Below are 16,311 nucleotides of genomic sequence, written 5' to 3' on the forward strand. Positions count from 1 at the left end.
GTTTCCAGGTTTCTGCCATGCATGGATGGAGGGTAGGGCGCATGTGGAAAATGTGCACGGAGGTGAGGGGGTGGGGCTCATGTGCGTGGGTCACATGTGAATGCGGGTGCATGTGAGGGGGTCATATGTGCATACGCAGGGGTGGGGCACGCAGGGTGGATAGGTGTCGCACGCACATTGTATTATGGGTGTGCACCAGTGGTGTGTTATGACCGGTACGCCCCGGTACGGCCTGCCGGGAGCACCAGATACCGTTCCGGTACGGTGCTCCAGAGGGCCCAGCACCCCGCCCGCATCCCCTACCGGTATTTGAAGTTTTCAGGGCTTCCACGCGCGGAGCATACGGCGCCTGCGCGATGCTCCACCGAGCAACTGGAGTGTCGTGGATAATCATGGACGGTAAGTACGCATGTGTGTGCACACGCGCTGCGCACATTCATGTAGTGGATGCCTATCCCCGTTGCACCATACCGGTTTCCCCAGGATCCTGAACCCACCACTGGTGTGCACGTACATGCTTTCGGCATGCAATGATAAAAAGGTTACCCATCACTGCAATAGTACAAAACTTACTTGCTCCTACCCTAAATGATGAATACTAAACAAAATCATCATTTGGAAATCTTGTCATTCTCCTTTAATGCAGTGATAATAATAATAATAAAAAAAAACCAGGTCAGATTGGTTCAGCTAAGGCTCTGCACCATTTTGGATTAGAAGGGAGAAATCAGATTTGAAGCGCAGGGACAAAAGGCAGATGTGAGCCTAGGAAGAAAGCAGCAGCTGCTTTAAAAGACTTCTACAGTTGGAGCTACATCTGGGCCTAAGCATGCTCCAAATCAGATTACTTTCATTGAATCTAAAGGGTTTGTAGCCCAGAAAAACAGAATAAAGGCATACCAAGTTGGCAACCAAGTGAAACAACTATCTGGTGAATGTTCATAAAAATATCCTTGCCTCTACATAAACAGAGTGATAGAATCAAGATCACGTGAAGTGTTAATGCCACTTTATAATGCCTTGGTAAGGCTACATTTAGAATACTGCATTCAGTTTTGGTCATCACGATCTAGAAAAGATGTGGAGACTCTAGAAAGAGTGCAGAGAAGAGCAACAAAGATGATTAGGGGACTGGAGGCTAAAGCATATGAGGAAGGGTTGCAGGAACGGGGTAGGCCTAGTTTAATGAAAAGAAGGACTAGAGGAGACGTGATAGCAGTGTTCCAATATCTCAGGAGTTGCTACAAAGAAGAGGGAGTCAAACTATTCTCCAAGGCACCCGAGGGCAGGACACGAAGCAATGGATGGAAACTAATCAAGGAAAGAAGCAACTTTGAACTGAGGAGAAATTTCCTGACAGTTAGAACAATTAATCAGTGGAACAGCTGGCCTCCAGAAGTTATGAATGCCCCAACATTGGAAGTCTTTAAGAAGAGGTTGGATAGCCATTTGTCTGAAATGGTATAGGGTTTCCTGCCTAGGCAGGGGGTTGGACTAGAAGACCTCCAAGGTCCCTTCCAACTCTGCTATTGTATTTGTATCTTAAGCACCATTAACTCAATCATACTATGTAACCATGGATTCTAAAACATGAGGGTGTTTATTTCGAAGAGATAGGCATTGTTTCAAAAACTTAATAAATTAGAAGCAAGAAGGCATTCTAATTTGAATTTAAATGAAATATGTTAGCATTCAATAACCTTCAAAATGCAATGCTTTTTCAAGCAAGGTTTCATTAGAATAGCTCATAATGAAGAAAATTAAACTCATCTGATATCATACTTTGCATATTCCAAAGATAGTGGAATATACATACAAGCGATAGTAGAATATGTTAGTGGAACGACTTGCCTTCATAGGTTGTAGGTGCTCCATCATTGGAGGTTGTTAAGAAGTGATTGGACAACCATTTGTTCTCCTGTTTGAGCAGGGGGTTGAATTAGAAGACCTTAAAGGTTCTTTTCAACTATGGTATTCTCTTGTAGGACCTATTTGTCATTTGCAGAATGAAGGTTTCCCCAAATTGGCATTAAGCCTTAAATGAAACGAAGCAACTTAGCAGGTATACAGAAAAATAAAATTGGTGTAGGACACCACTTACTCCTTTACACATTGTCTATAATTTAAAAAAAGCATAGGCAGTCATCAGTTCTCTATACCATGTTTCCCTATAAATAAGACACGGTCTTATTTTCTTTTTATCCTGGAAATAAGTGGTTGGCCTTATTTTGGGGGGAGATCTTATTATTTTTGAGGTGCAAGAGACGGCAAGCATAGTCACCTCATGGCTGCTGCTGTGTTGCAATATTTTCAAGGAGGGCTTATTTTGGGGGGAGGGCTTATTTTAGCACATGCACTCAAAAGCCCGATTGGGCTTATTATCCGGGGAGGTCTTATTTTCAGGGAAACAGGGAAGCAGAGTGTTTCCTACCCTTAATGCAGGGGTGTCAAACTCATGTCGTCATGGCAGCATCATATGACATATCGGGACTTTTTTCTTCTTCGCCAAACCGGGCATGGGAGTGGCCAGCGTGTGATACTTCCTACCCGTGGTCCGCGAGTCAGACAGCCCCGCCCTAAACAAAGCTCCTTCTTTTCTTTATACAACCCTCAAAATGCCTTTAAAGGAGCCATTCAGCCTGATGTATGGTAGAGATGTGAGTCTTAAGTTGATCCATCCCACCAACCACATTTAAACCAATGGAAGTCTTATCCTGTCTTTGGATCGTTCTTGTTGAATTGTTTAGGGCTTCCCCAAACCATGCACTTTTGAAAACAGATTATGTTGGACTGTTCTGTTAAGCCTCTTATTTTTTTAACTCTATTGTTTCCACCCTATCAAATCAAAGAATGTGGACAGAGAACTTGAAAGCTTCCACTGAGCAGTATTGCAGATCCCTGTCAGATTCTGTCTCAACTATGGAAAACAGTTGGGGAACTCAGAGGAGGAGATGGGGGGGAAATTAATCAATCTTTAAGTACAGAATGCCTTCCATTCTGTGAACACATTTCATTAATGTGTTTCTTGTCCAGTGAGTTATTACATGCAAACGGTTAAGTTTCTTTACTCATGCATTCATTATTTTTATTAGCTCCTTCAAGTACTTTTTAGTAGAAAAGAACGATATAAACATTTCTTAAATCAAATAAATATCACCCAAATGTTTCTCACGACAATGTTCTCATATATACTCACATCTGCTCTCCACTGAATAACATTTCCATTTTACACATGAGGAACTGGGTTAAATCTATCTTATGAAGGCTGAAGAGCCACAATAATTCAGAACTGTAAATACTGACCACACTGGAACAGTATGTTCATTCCTTTTAATGGCAGAAAAAAAATAATCAAACTGTATTATATGTCTTGAAAGTTTAGCAAAAGATTCTCTCACACCCTTCTCCAGTTCATCTAATTCACTGAATCCATCACTGAATTCCAAGAAACCTAGGAAATCTTGTCCTCAGATACATCTACAATAAAAGCCATCACCTCACTCAATGTGATTCTTACCAAATATCTCCTACAGCCCTAGCTTTCAAAAGATTGTTCCCTTAATGGATCAAACATTTCTATCTCATTTTCTTTTTCTTTACTCTCTGTTACTCCCTCTCTAATAGCCTGAATTAACTGATTCTCCTCTTTCTACCATAAGAAGAAGGGGATTCCCACCTTGGCAGATACACCTCAACCTTTTGTTTCTTCACAGAGGTTGCCCATTCCTCGATCAGCTGGGCTTTGACCAAAGGCTCCAGGGTGGCTAGTGGTACTTCCTGCCTGGAGAGAACGATCATCATGCTGAACTCATCTCCCTCGTAGGGTATTTCCAAGACTTGATAGATGCCTCCTGCTTCATTGGATCCATCACTGAATTCCCCTAAAAAAGAACAACAACCCAAAAGAGTTAGTTGGACTTTTTCATCCCATATTTTTGTGGAAAATAAAAAAGATAAATAGAATATTGTCATAATTTTAGTTAGTTTTGCTTTGGGGATGTACCTAATAGACCTGGGGTGTCAAACTCAAGGCCTGCAGGCCAGATCTGGCCCACAGGGTGCTTAGATCTGACCTGTGGGGCTGCCTTGGACAGGAAAGGAACAGCCCATGGTGCCTCTACCAGTGAAAATGGAGCTCAGGGAGGGTTGCAGGAGGCTGTCATGGGGCACAGGGGGAGGTTGCACGTGGCCGACCTGAGCTCCAGTTTTGCTGGCAGAGGCATCATGGGCTGTTCCTTTGTTGTCCAGGGGAGCCCCATAGATCAGATCTAAGCATCCTGCGAGCCAGATCTGGCGCCGTCATGGCTGAAAACAGAGCCTGTTTTTGCTGGCAGAGTGCTCGGACACCATAGGCGCCTCCGATACGAGTGACCTGAAATTGGCCATGCCCAACCTGGCCATGCCCACCCTAGCCCCATGAGATCAAACACAACCCTGATGCGCCCTCAGTGAAATAGAGTTTGACACCACTGTAATAGACAGTTTGCCATTATAGATGTCATGGAATGCAGTAAGAAGGTGATTCTTAGGAAGGAGAAGGTGTATTACAAGTTGTAAACAGCTTGTAAACAGCTAGCGTAAGCAAATTATCTATCTATATTGCAAGACTCTCCACAGGCTGCTTGCCTTCTCCTGAGAACAATTAGATAAGGCTTTGTGTACCTTAGAGGAGGTCAATCCTATGCTGCTTGTGTCTGTGCAATGATTCCCAGCATCTCCAGAGGAGTAAGAAGCAACTGAGTCCAGATATTTTGTGTGGGAGAAAGGGGTTGAAGATGGCCCTCACTAACAGTTTACCAAGTGTATTGTAGATGCAGACAGTGCACTACTCCCTGACAACATTTGTCTATAGGTGTTAAACAATCAAGAACTCAGTTTGGAAGAATTGCCCTATATCATTCTTGGTTTCGAGCCTGATATCTCTTTAAACATGACAATTGGATCTAAACTGAATGCAAAATCATGAATGTGCACAGTGGTTTGAAGTTTCAAATGCACAGGAGAGAAAGCATGGGGGTGGGTGGGTTTGGCCAATTTTTGTTTCTTTATAAACTGAACTGTATAACTTTGGTGAATTGATCCCCATAATCTAAACATTCAGACATTAATAAAATAACACTTTTTGCAAACAACGTTTTGCTACGTGCCTTCAAACGGCTGTTTCAAATCATAACAAGTCAACCAGTTTATAACAAGTTTGGCTACAGATCATGAAGCAAAATCTCCTATGATCGCTTAAAGCTCTGCTGGGTTGGCTGTCAAATTAATGAGCGCAAAAGCTCCTATCACAGTTTAAAGTTCCTGGGGTTAGCTGCGTGGAGTCAGGCTCATTCATGCTACCCAGGGGTGGGTTGCTAATTCCGTTCCAACTGGTTCGGTTGGAACGGGGCCGGCAGCATCCTCGTGCACGCGCGCAGTTCACGCATGCGTCAGTGCCTGCGCGATGCTCCAGCTGCTCGCGGAGACTCGCACAGGCGCTGTATATGCCATGCGCCTGCGTGGAAGCGCAGAAGCCTTCAAAGACCGGTAAGGAGCGCGGGCGGGTGGATGGGCCCTTTGCCGTTCCCGGAAGTTACTTACTTCCGGGTTCGCCGACCAACTGGTTTGCGGGGACTGCCGCAAACTGGTTGAAACCCACCCCTGATGCTACCCCTCGACCACAAAGGTGCTCAGTATGCCAAAATTGGACTTCAATGGCTCGAGCCAAAGCTCTTACCACTGAAAGAAGCCCAGTGAGACCGGGAGTCAGCTGGTTGGAATAACTCACTGTATGGAGTTTAAGAATGTCCTGGTCAATGTAAAAGAATCCAGAAACACTCTGTCAATAATAGAGGAATTTTTGACATGTCTGTCCTAGCTGAGGGACTGAGTCAGAAGCTGGGGGGGGGAGGGGGCATTAGGCGTGTCCTCACAGCTCTAACATACTCAGTCCAATCAGGTAGCAGATGAGGTCAACCCATCCTGGATTCTCTCTCCACCACAATGGAGAAGCATCTCGTGTCTAAATCCAGCTAAAATGTTTCCTTTTGTGCCTCAAAGCATTTGAATTTTAAAAATGATATATAGATGAAAAATAGAAGTCCATTTTTGGAACCAAACGAATTTGGTTATCGCTAGTCCAGGATGAGAGATTGCTTAGAATTATTACTATACATTGGCGGGATTATAAACAGACATCCAAAATAATGTGAATAATCTGCAAGGTTGAATTGGAAAGGAGCCACTGGACAGTCAAGAGCCTCCTTATTACCAGCTATTAATTTAGGGTTGTATATATGGGATCCATATGGTATATCATCAAAAGTGAGTTTGGAGCTACCTTTCAACTGTCAAGCCTTTTGCAGCTGTGAAATATTCAACACCGCTTTAAGTTGTTTTTCCTCCTGTCTTGTAACAAGGAGTAATAGCCCAAAGCACTAGAATTTTAGAGTGAAAAGGGGTATGATATAATTGATGCAAGAGGGTGCAGGGAATAGGGAATTCTTATTCACTACAAGGATTTCAGCTCCAACAGACATTGAATGTCACAGAGTTTACTTGCAGTAAGCAATATTTTTGTAGGGTTTTAAGTCTTCATAAACATGAAAAATTTGATGCTATTAGGACTCAACTGCTTTGAAACTCATCAATTTAGTACTTAATGCCTTTTTGATGTGAACATTTTGTGCTGGTACCCATCATTTGTTTCGTGCTCAAAGCAAGACTAGAATTTGTCAGTGTCCATTACCTTATGACTCACTATATTATTCCTTATGGGAAAAGTCTGTTTGGTGCTCATCGCATCTCCCGGAACCAATTAATGATGAGTACCAAGATAGCACTGTTCTAGCCTATTATAAGTGAATAATTAAAATAGAAAGCTACTATTTGTCTTGTAGGAAAAGTGAGAATCAAATTACAGGTAGTCCTCGTTTAATGACTGATTGCTTAGTGGCTGTTAATTATGATTACCCTTCCCAGAACTACTTATGATCTGATTTAGAAGTTTCAATGGCTGCACCCATCTTGTGTGGTCGTAATTTGGGTGATTGTCAACTGACCTGGATTTCCATCCATTTGCTGAGTCCTGTGGTTATGTGACTTTGATTTTGAGAATTTTAGGGTTGTTTTCAGCATTTGTTTCTGGTTTCTGGAAAAAAATCACCCACTGGGGAAAATGACTAATGACACTTAATGACCACAGTGTTCATTTAATAACCACTGCAAAAAGATGGTAAAATTGGACATAGTAACAAGATGTCCTGTTTAACAACCACTGTGACAATCATATTTCTGGGCTCAATTTGAGTCATAAATTGAGAACTACCCATACTATAATCAATCTATCAATCTATCAATCTATCAATCTATCAATCTATCAATCTATCAATCTATCAATATCTATCTATCTATCTATCTATCTATCTATCTATCTATCTATCTATCTATCTATCTATCTATCTATCTATCTATCTATCTAGCTATTGTCTACTTTCCTTCCTTCCTTCCTTCCTTCCTTCCTTCCTTCCTTCCTTCCTTCCTTCCTTCCTTCCTTCCTTCCTTCCTTCCATTCCATTCCATTCCATTCCATTCCATTCCATTCCATTCCATTCCATTCCATTCCATTCCCTATAAAAACAGCTGTGTATGTGTATGTTCCAGCATACTGGAACATGGAATGCCTTGAGCAATTTTAACCAAACTTGGTACACAGATGACTTACCCTCTGGAAACAAATACTGTGGGGTAAGACACCTCTAACAGCCCTTGAGGTGTGTGTGCTGTGTTAAGATACAACCTGTTTTGCCTTAAAATGGCTTCTACTGTACTGCCATAAGATGGCATCTATTATACAGCACAGTGAGTTGCTATGGTAACGGCTTCACAGTACTCCACCAGGGGGCTCCTTCTGGTAAGGGGGAAAATCCAACACTAAAAATTACATTTGGTCTGGACATTTTCCCCCTATAAATAAAAACTGTGCAATGCTGAGTTACTGGCTAGTCCATAGATAAAAACAGATATCAGAGTCAGCAATTACTGAACTTCATGGAAGTTTATTTGGGGCATGATAAGAGATATTGTTGACAGAGTATTATTTGGCACCAGGGCTGAAGAAACAAAAGATGCTGTATAGAATTTATAAAAAAAGATCTTGTTTGCAATAAGGCTAGAAAGAAAATGAGCATTTTTGTTCCTTACCGTAATAAAATTCTCCTTGCTGATACATCATGGGAATTTGTACTTCGCTTTCATCATCCTTCGTAAAGGAGAAGGTTCTTGTGTTCTCTGGTCTGAACTGAGACTTCCAATTTCCCTTAAAGTAGATTGCATTGACAATAGCCAACTGAGTGAGAGTACTGAAATCCCTTGCCGAGACAAAATCTTTGATCATATCTGTCAGATAAAAAGGGAGAAGAAGCACATCAATCAGCAGATCCAAATGAGCATTTAGAACAAAAAGTTCACCAACTTGCTCAATGAAAGTAAACCAAACAATCAAATATCCCAAAGGTGCTTTTTCAGGAGGCAACTGGACTTTCTTGTTTTTTCCCTTTTGAAGACATTTCACTTCTCATCCAAGAAGCTTCTTCAGCACTGACGGGATAGTGGGGAATGGAAGGATTTATATTCCCTGCAGGCAGTTGGTCATTTGCATCCTTTTAGACCAGGGGTGTCAAACATAAGGTCCGGGGGCTGAATCTGGCCTATGTGGCCATCCTGGACAGACTGGCCTGCAGTGCCTCTGCCAGCGAAAACAGAGCTCGGGAGAGCTGCATGCGACCCTCCCGAACTCCGTTTTCAATGGCAGAAGATTGAAGAAGGATGTCACAGTCAAAAACACAGCTCGGGAACCCATTTTTGCTGGCAGAGTGCTCGGGCCACCACAGGCGTCCCCGACATGAGTGATGTCGAGCTGGCCGGTTCCACCACAAAACCGCGTTCGACTAAAGCGCGCTCGACGAAACCGCATAGCTGACGTCATCACAGGGCGACAACAGCGCGGAGACAGAAGCACGCTGTAAACGCTAAACCTAAAATTAACCCCTAAACCTAAACCTAACCCCCCTAAACCTAATCCTAACCCTAACCCTAACCCTTAACCTAACCCTAAACCTAATCCTAACCCTTAACCTAACCCTTAACCTAACCCTAACCCTTAACCTAACCCTAACCCTTAACCTAACCCTAAACCTAACCCTAAAGCTAACCCTAAACCTAACCCTTACCTTAACTTGAATCGGCTTGCTTTCAAAGCGCTATTTAAAGCGCCATTCTTTCTCCGCGGTCGCTGTTGTCGCCCTGCTGATGACGTCAGCAACACGGTTTAATCGGGCGCGCTTTAGTCGAGCGCGGTTTTGTTGTGCCATGGAGCTGGCCATGCCTCCACCTGCCCTCCGAAGGTCAAACACAACCCTGATGTGTTTCTCAATGAAATGGAATTTGACACTCCTGTTTTAGAAGGTCATTGAACCCGCTTGGAGGTTAATCTGTGTCCTCAGGATCACCTGAGTGGTGCTCCTGTAGTTGCAATTTGTTCCCCTCTGGAAATCCCTTCCTACTCCCACACCATTCAAAGGGTGTTCATTCAAAATTGTGTAGTTAAAAGTCTGTAGAGATTCTCAATCATCCAGATCACGGTGGTCCCAAAGGTGCAACCGTGACCTTGATGACTGAGAATCTCTACCGACTTTTAAGCATGCAAATAATTAAAATAATTTCTAGATTAAAAAAAATATTATGGCCATTTTAAACTACTACTTGGACAAGGAAGTCAACAGGTTTTGCGCACAACTAACCTACACCATTTAATTCTAAATTTCTATCACACTTTTCCTCCAGAGCTCAAATGACATGCATCCATATTCCAGTTTTAATTATTCAGCCATATCTTTGTGAAATTGGTTGAGCGGAGGTAGTGATTGGCCATTATCAATCCTTCTTTCCTTATATATTATAATTTGCAAACCAATTTCCTTCCTTCCTTCCTTCCTTCCTTCCTTCCTTCCTTCCTTCCTTCCTTCCTTCCTTCTCCCTCCCTCCCCTATCTACCCACATACCTATCTACTAGAGGTGGTATGCTGCCAGTTCACACTGGTTCTGGCAAACCGGTAGTGGTGGTGGTGCAAGGCTCCGCCCACCCACCCTAATCACAGACCTTCTGTGCGTGCTCCCACTACCAAACTGGTCGTGAAGATTATAGAGGCCCAGGGGACCTGCGAGATTACCTACTGCCACCAGTAGCCTCCCACTGTTCAGTGCGATCCCACAGAGTTGGCCTCCTCAGGGTGCCAGTGTCAGCTAGCGACCTCCAGGGGGAGAGCCTTCTCTGTGGGAGCGCCTTCCCTCTGGAATGAGCTGCCCCCCGGATCTTCGCATAATTCCCAACCTCCAGTCCTTCCAACACGCCCTAAAAAGTTGGCTTTCCCAGCAAGTCAGCCTGGCCTGAACAGAATAAAATAAATGATTAATTTAATTGATAATTTTAATCTAATTTTTTAAATTTTATTGTTAATATTAATTGGGTTTGTTTTTGGATACTTTATTTAATTTCCTTTTTAACTTTTGTAATATGTGTTTTTTTTATGTTGTACGCCGCCCTGAGTCCTTTGGGAGAAGGGCGGGATATAAATCCAACAAACAAACAACAACAACAATAGAATACCACTGTTGCTACCTAGCTGCCTAAATATAGATAGGAACTTGTTTATTCTTGACTGACTACTCAGTACCCATATGGATTCAATAATGATTGAGTACTCAATCAATCACTACAGTACACTGGCTTTCCGTCCCAAAACACTGGCATGAAAGTTGTACTAACTTAATCAACTAAATCTAATTGCAGCTCTGGAGAAGCAAAGTGTCAGTGAATACAAAGTGGATTAACTGCTAGGCTAACTGAAAGATGGAACATGGGACGGACTTTGTAACCTTCCTGTATTCCCTTTCCAATGATCAACCATGAGCCCAGAAGGAATCAGGTGACACAGGAGAATCTGAAAGGCTCTTGCTGGCCTTAACAAATGAATGCCAATGGTGACGCTTCTCATTCTGAGCATTGCTTATAGGAGAAAAGGTTTGTTTAGAAATTCAATGGAGGAAGCTGTCAAGAGCCTTTGAGATCTCCTTTTGGAGCTTTGTCCATCAGTCCAGAACTTGATTGTTAGCTTGTTTGGTCATTTTTCTTTTGCACTTGACCTCCATCAAGCTGTGACAGTAGGATGGATCTCGAAGTCCCTTTCGCTCTTAAGACACAGTTGTATTTTTTCCTCATGTGAAGTTGCTGTTCAGTGGGGAAAGATTAACGAATGCAGTGTGCAGAATAACAAGAGGCAGTTCTATATTTGAAAGAGAAAGAGATGGCTTTTGAAAGTCATGTGTTGTTTTTTTCTCTAGGGTCTCTTCACAACAAGAAGAAAAGCTGAATCTGGAGTTACTTTCCAGTTATTCCTTCCAATTCTCATGAGCACATCTGTAGTTGTACCGAAGCACAGATTTAAGAATTGTAGTGTTATTTACAACTCCATAGGTAGGGTTTGCAAAAAGATAGGGGTTTTTTTTGTATTTTTTTTGACTTTCTAATAGTTGTCAAGATTTTTGCAGGTCGAACCTGCCAGCTCTCCTATACCTGAACAGTGAAATATTGGAAACTCCTGAATTTCCTGATCATAGGTCCCCTGTCCTTGTATCGCCGGTCCTTGTATCGAAGGAGATGAGGTATGTGGGTTCGAAGCTTCAAATCCACTCCCACCACTAAGAGAAATTTCCTATATCGTCAGCCTATAACTGCAGGAAAAGAATAAACACCTGCATATGAAAACCTCATTCCAATAGAGGAGAATATCTGTAGCTCAGTTGAAATGTGGAATCTAGCACTGATGATGTTACCTAGTTTAGGTAATGAAATGTCTGCAAGAAAACAATATAGCTCAGAGATCACCAAGGACCCTTCAAAACCTCACAGTAGTAGTTTACTATGAAATTTCCTTAGCAGAACGAATATACTGACTACATGGCCTGAAGTTACATCATACAGGCAGGCATCATGTTATGATTGTGATTGAGCCTAGGAGTTACGATCATTAAGTTGTGATGGTCCATAAAACGAGGACACCATGTGACCAGACCTGACTTTATGACCTTTTTCATAGCGGTCATTAAACAAAAGCAAGAGTTGTTAAGCAAACCCATTGTTTGCTATGCACCTTGGTTAGGTGAATCTATGAGTGGTTAGAGTGCAGTATCGCAGGCTACTTCTGCTGCCTGCCGGCTGCTTGCAATTTGGCAGTTCAAATCCCACCAGGCTCAAGGTTGACTCAGCCTTCCATACTTCTGAGGTGGGTAAAATGAGGACCCAGATTGTTGGGGAGAGGAGGCTGACTCTGTAAACCACTTAGAGAGGGCTGTAAAGCACCGTGAAGTAGTATATAAGTCTAATTGCTATTGTTATTGTTATGAGTTGGGTTTTGCGGGAAGGAAATGCCAGTTTCTAGAAAAAATATTGTAAATCGCGGTCCCTTGACTGGGGTGGGGGGCACACTACAATTGCCACAAGTGTGGGCTAATTACCCAAAGCCCTAAAAGTGGTAACAAGGCCATGGGGGGTCCCAATCAAAACTGGATCATTAAGTGGCCTTTTTGGGGGAGGGGGGAGAGGGATGGGTCTGTTCTAACTTTGACTGACTGCACAGACTATCTATTCTAATCTGGGTGCTGATACAGTTATTCTTTTGTCACTGTATCACATTTTATATATGGCTAAACAAAATAATCATATAGTTTGCTGCCAGTGAGATAGCAATTGCTTTGTATCCCAGGAACTAATAACTATGATAAAACCTAATTTAAAAAGTGTTCAGAATCACCTCACGTCCCCTAATCTTAGCAAACTTTAATACGGCAAGGTGGAAGTACTTAGACTGAGAGTCAATGACTCAGATGAAAGGTGAGGTGTAAACAGCATGTACACCTGCTGAGAACTCATCTGCACGGAATCAGAGGATAGGTTTTTAAATAAGTATGCACCTAAACAGATTATGTTACTGACAACATGAATGGGAGTTATGAGCTCCCAAGCTCCATTGCAGATTGTTAAAAAAAACAAAAACAATTGCAGCAAAACAAGTAAACAAATAGCTTCTTTAAAAAAATAAAAAAGCCTACAATCTAAAGATAAAATGACAACTTTGCAGCTGTTTATATTTTAAACATCAGTCCATCTTTTGTTTTTGAAGAGTTACCAATGCTACTATTTCTGAACAGGCCACTGAGCTATACAGTATAAGGGACTTATTTTAAAAAATGCAAAATTCTTTCCCTTGCAGAAACTTGAATTTGATTATTTTTCAGGGGATGTCACAGCTAAGGCCTGATTCTGCTTACACAAACTATTCTACAGTTCATTTACTTGGCTGAACACTGTTTGCACTAATTGTGTGGTTTCTAAAACCCACGTTTCCACTCTTTCTGGTAGCGCATCATTGGCTATAATATTGATTATAGGCAGTACAATACATTCCAAGGTTTATAAACAATGGATATGTAGGGTCTATTTAAGATATAGAGGTAATCATTTCCCAAGAATTCAGGAACCTTTGTAATGCTGGGAACTGAATGTGAAATCTTGTGCATATAAACCATGTGTTTTTCCACAGACCTACTGCTATCTCCTCTTAATGGCATTGTTCCACTGAACCATCTTTCAGTAATATTGTTTTAAAGTTTTATCAATAGCTTGGCATCGTTTTCTAGGCTTTAAGGTTGGTAAAGTACTAATAAAGAAAGCATGCCTTTTAGCACTCAATCTGCCAACATTTGTTCAAGGAAGAGAAAGAGACATCTTGCATCTGTTAGAGCCTTGAGAGGCTTGTTAACCTAACATAGCAGGTGCTGTGCACACATTTGGAAATAAATCCTTCCAATCAGAATGCATTGTCTGTGACCCGGGGTTTCCAAGGGGAATGGCTTGCATGCTTTTTAGTATAATAATTCTGAGTTTGGAATTCTGCACTGACAGCAATGAATTAAATAACTATATCAGATTTCACGGGATCCATATTGTGCATATGGGCAGATGTACATTTCAAGCATAGTGCTGCTTCTTTCATTACAGGAAGAGAAGCCACTGGTGTCCTGGAGATTGTGCTCATCTTCCAATGTTCTTTCATTAATGAGCCCCAAACCCTGGATTTTACAAAATTAAAATGTTTGGAGTAACCCTGTGTGTGTGTGTGTGTGTGTGTGTGTGTGTGTATGTATACATATACATATACATTACAGTTACAGTTAGGGTATGGCTAGCTGATGAGAGCTAAATAGCTTGAAATAGATCTATACTAGTCTCCCTTTATTTATTTATCAGCACAAATACTACATACATACATACATACATACATACATACATATGTTTTTTATTTGTGCTGATAAATAAATTTATCAGCACAAATAAAAAAACACAAATATAACAAAGGCAACAGTAAAAATATTGGGTTTCTGTCGTGATGGACTCTTGTGACGAGCCGATTGACAGATGACGGAACCCCTGGGGCTTACCAGGGGTTGTGACACTAAATATATATATATATATATACACACACACACACACACACACACACACACACACACACATACATACATACATATATATCAATCTCACAATTGATACAAAAGCTAAGAGTGGCGCAAAAAGACACATGCTTCCACAAAAGAGACCGAAAACAAAATGGATCGACGACATCAGCAAGTATTGTGGGCCCAACTAGCAAAAGAACGTTCAGGACCGTATTGCTTAGAAACATGCAGAAGAGGCCTTCATTCTGTAGTGGACAGATAATGGTTAAAATGAGGATGATGAATACATACAATACAGTGCAGAACCGTTAGTGGAATTCAGGCCTGGGTCACAGAAACGGCAGTGATCTAGGCCTGCTACGCCACAAAACCAGTTCCTTCGCTGACACTGATGTTGCTGCCATATTGGATTTTAGCGACTGTGCGTGAGCAGAACAATTTACATTGAACAGCACATGCATGCATTGTCCGTGGGTTGTGAACCGGTAGTAAAATCGGCAGCAACCCACCCATTTACACACACACACACCACTTAGGAAAGTATTCGTCCCCATCGCTTGTGTTGATTTTGTTATGCTTCAGCCTGATACACACACACACACACACACACACACACACACACACACACACAAATATACACATACAGTAAAGATGTGTGTGTGTATGTATCAGGCTGAAGCATAACAAAATTGACACAAGTGATGGGGGTCTGAATACTTTCTTAATTCAGTGTGTGTGTGAGTGTGTGTGTGTGTGTGCGCGCGCGTAAACACTGTCTGGGAATAAATGGCATACAATGACAACCCATGACATTGAGAATTGGAAAATAATTAGGAACCTACTGTTGGTACGGTTCTCCACCCATTTATTGATGTAGCTCGCAACAGCTATATTTTGACTAAAATCCACAACTTCGACTTCTGCTTTAAAGTACTTTTTCAGCAGCTGCAAAAATTTATCACTAACGTGATATCCATTCTGCACATAAAGGGAACTGGCAAGCTTCATCACGTAATGGCTATCCTCAGTAACAGCCATGTCAGAAAGATCTTTCAGGAAGGCAAATTCTTCACCTGAAAAATAAGAAAAAGAGATTAAAATTGGTCTGACAGAACTGGCAAATATATTGAGAGCTTAACACATCTCACTGCCTTCCTAGGGAAAAAGGATTAATGAGCACTGATATTTCAGTGAAGTCCGGTACTAAGAAATACTTCATATAATTAACCTTTCTTTGAGAAAAATGAGATGAAACAAGGAAGACAAAAACTCCAAAGAGCTTTACGGGCAAAACTCCACTTCAGTATGGACTTCTTTGATCGGATTGCCAGGAAGTGATCATTAAGTGCACCATGATTTTCCTCCTTCCTTTCCAAGACCTTTAAAACTAAAAGCAGTTTTCTACCACTTGGTTGTTGGATAGACCAAAGATTCAAATTCTCCACCAATAAGTCAGCTTAAATTTTCTAAGGCTTACAATATGTAATTCCACACAGGGTACATTCTGGAGCCTGCCTAATCTGGAAATAGCACTCCAGATTACAGCTCTTGCGTCAACATCCTGATTATTAATATTCTTTGCATTCAAGAAGACATGATGGTGGCATCAACTGGCCATGTCATCATCCCTTTGTCAGAGTTTTTTTCATTTGTCTCATTTACCCTTTCCTCCAATACAAATTCCAGGTGATATAAACCACTACAGAGATCTATGTACCGTATTTTTCGGAGTATAAAATGCACCTTATTCCCCCCTAA

At 41.7% G+C, this 16,311-nt stretch overlaps 1 protein-coding gene across 1 annotated transcript in view; it reads right to left on the reverse strand.

Annotated features, from left to right (window-relative positions):
- The window catches only part of SERPINI1 (serpin family I member 1), a 144,281-nt gene that overhangs the window by 39,693 nt on the left and 88,277 nt on the right, over positions 1 to 16,311 (reverse strand). The window contains exons 3-5 of the mRNA XM_087725293.1: positions 15,396 to 15,626; positions 8,182 to 8,376; positions 3,677 to 3,881 (exon numbers count right to left, since the gene is read on the reverse strand). Of these exons, the coding sequence (XP_087581419.1) occupies positions 3,677 to 3,881; positions 8,182 to 8,376; positions 15,396 to 15,626 (631 nt within the window). The remainder of the gene's footprint in view (positions 1 to 3,676; positions 3,882 to 8,181; positions 8,377 to 15,395; positions 15,627 to 16,311) is intronic.

The sequence above is a fragment of the Thamnophis sirtalis genome, unplaced genomic scaffold (genome assembly GCF_051295495.1).
Source record: "Thamnophis sirtalis isolate CommonGarterSnake01/CBP01778 unplaced genomic scaffold, rThaSir2_p1.2 scaffold_11, whole genome shotgun sequence".
Taxonomy (NCBI): Eukaryota; Metazoa; Chordata; class Lepidosauria; order Squamata; family Natricidae; genus Thamnophis; species Thamnophis sirtalis.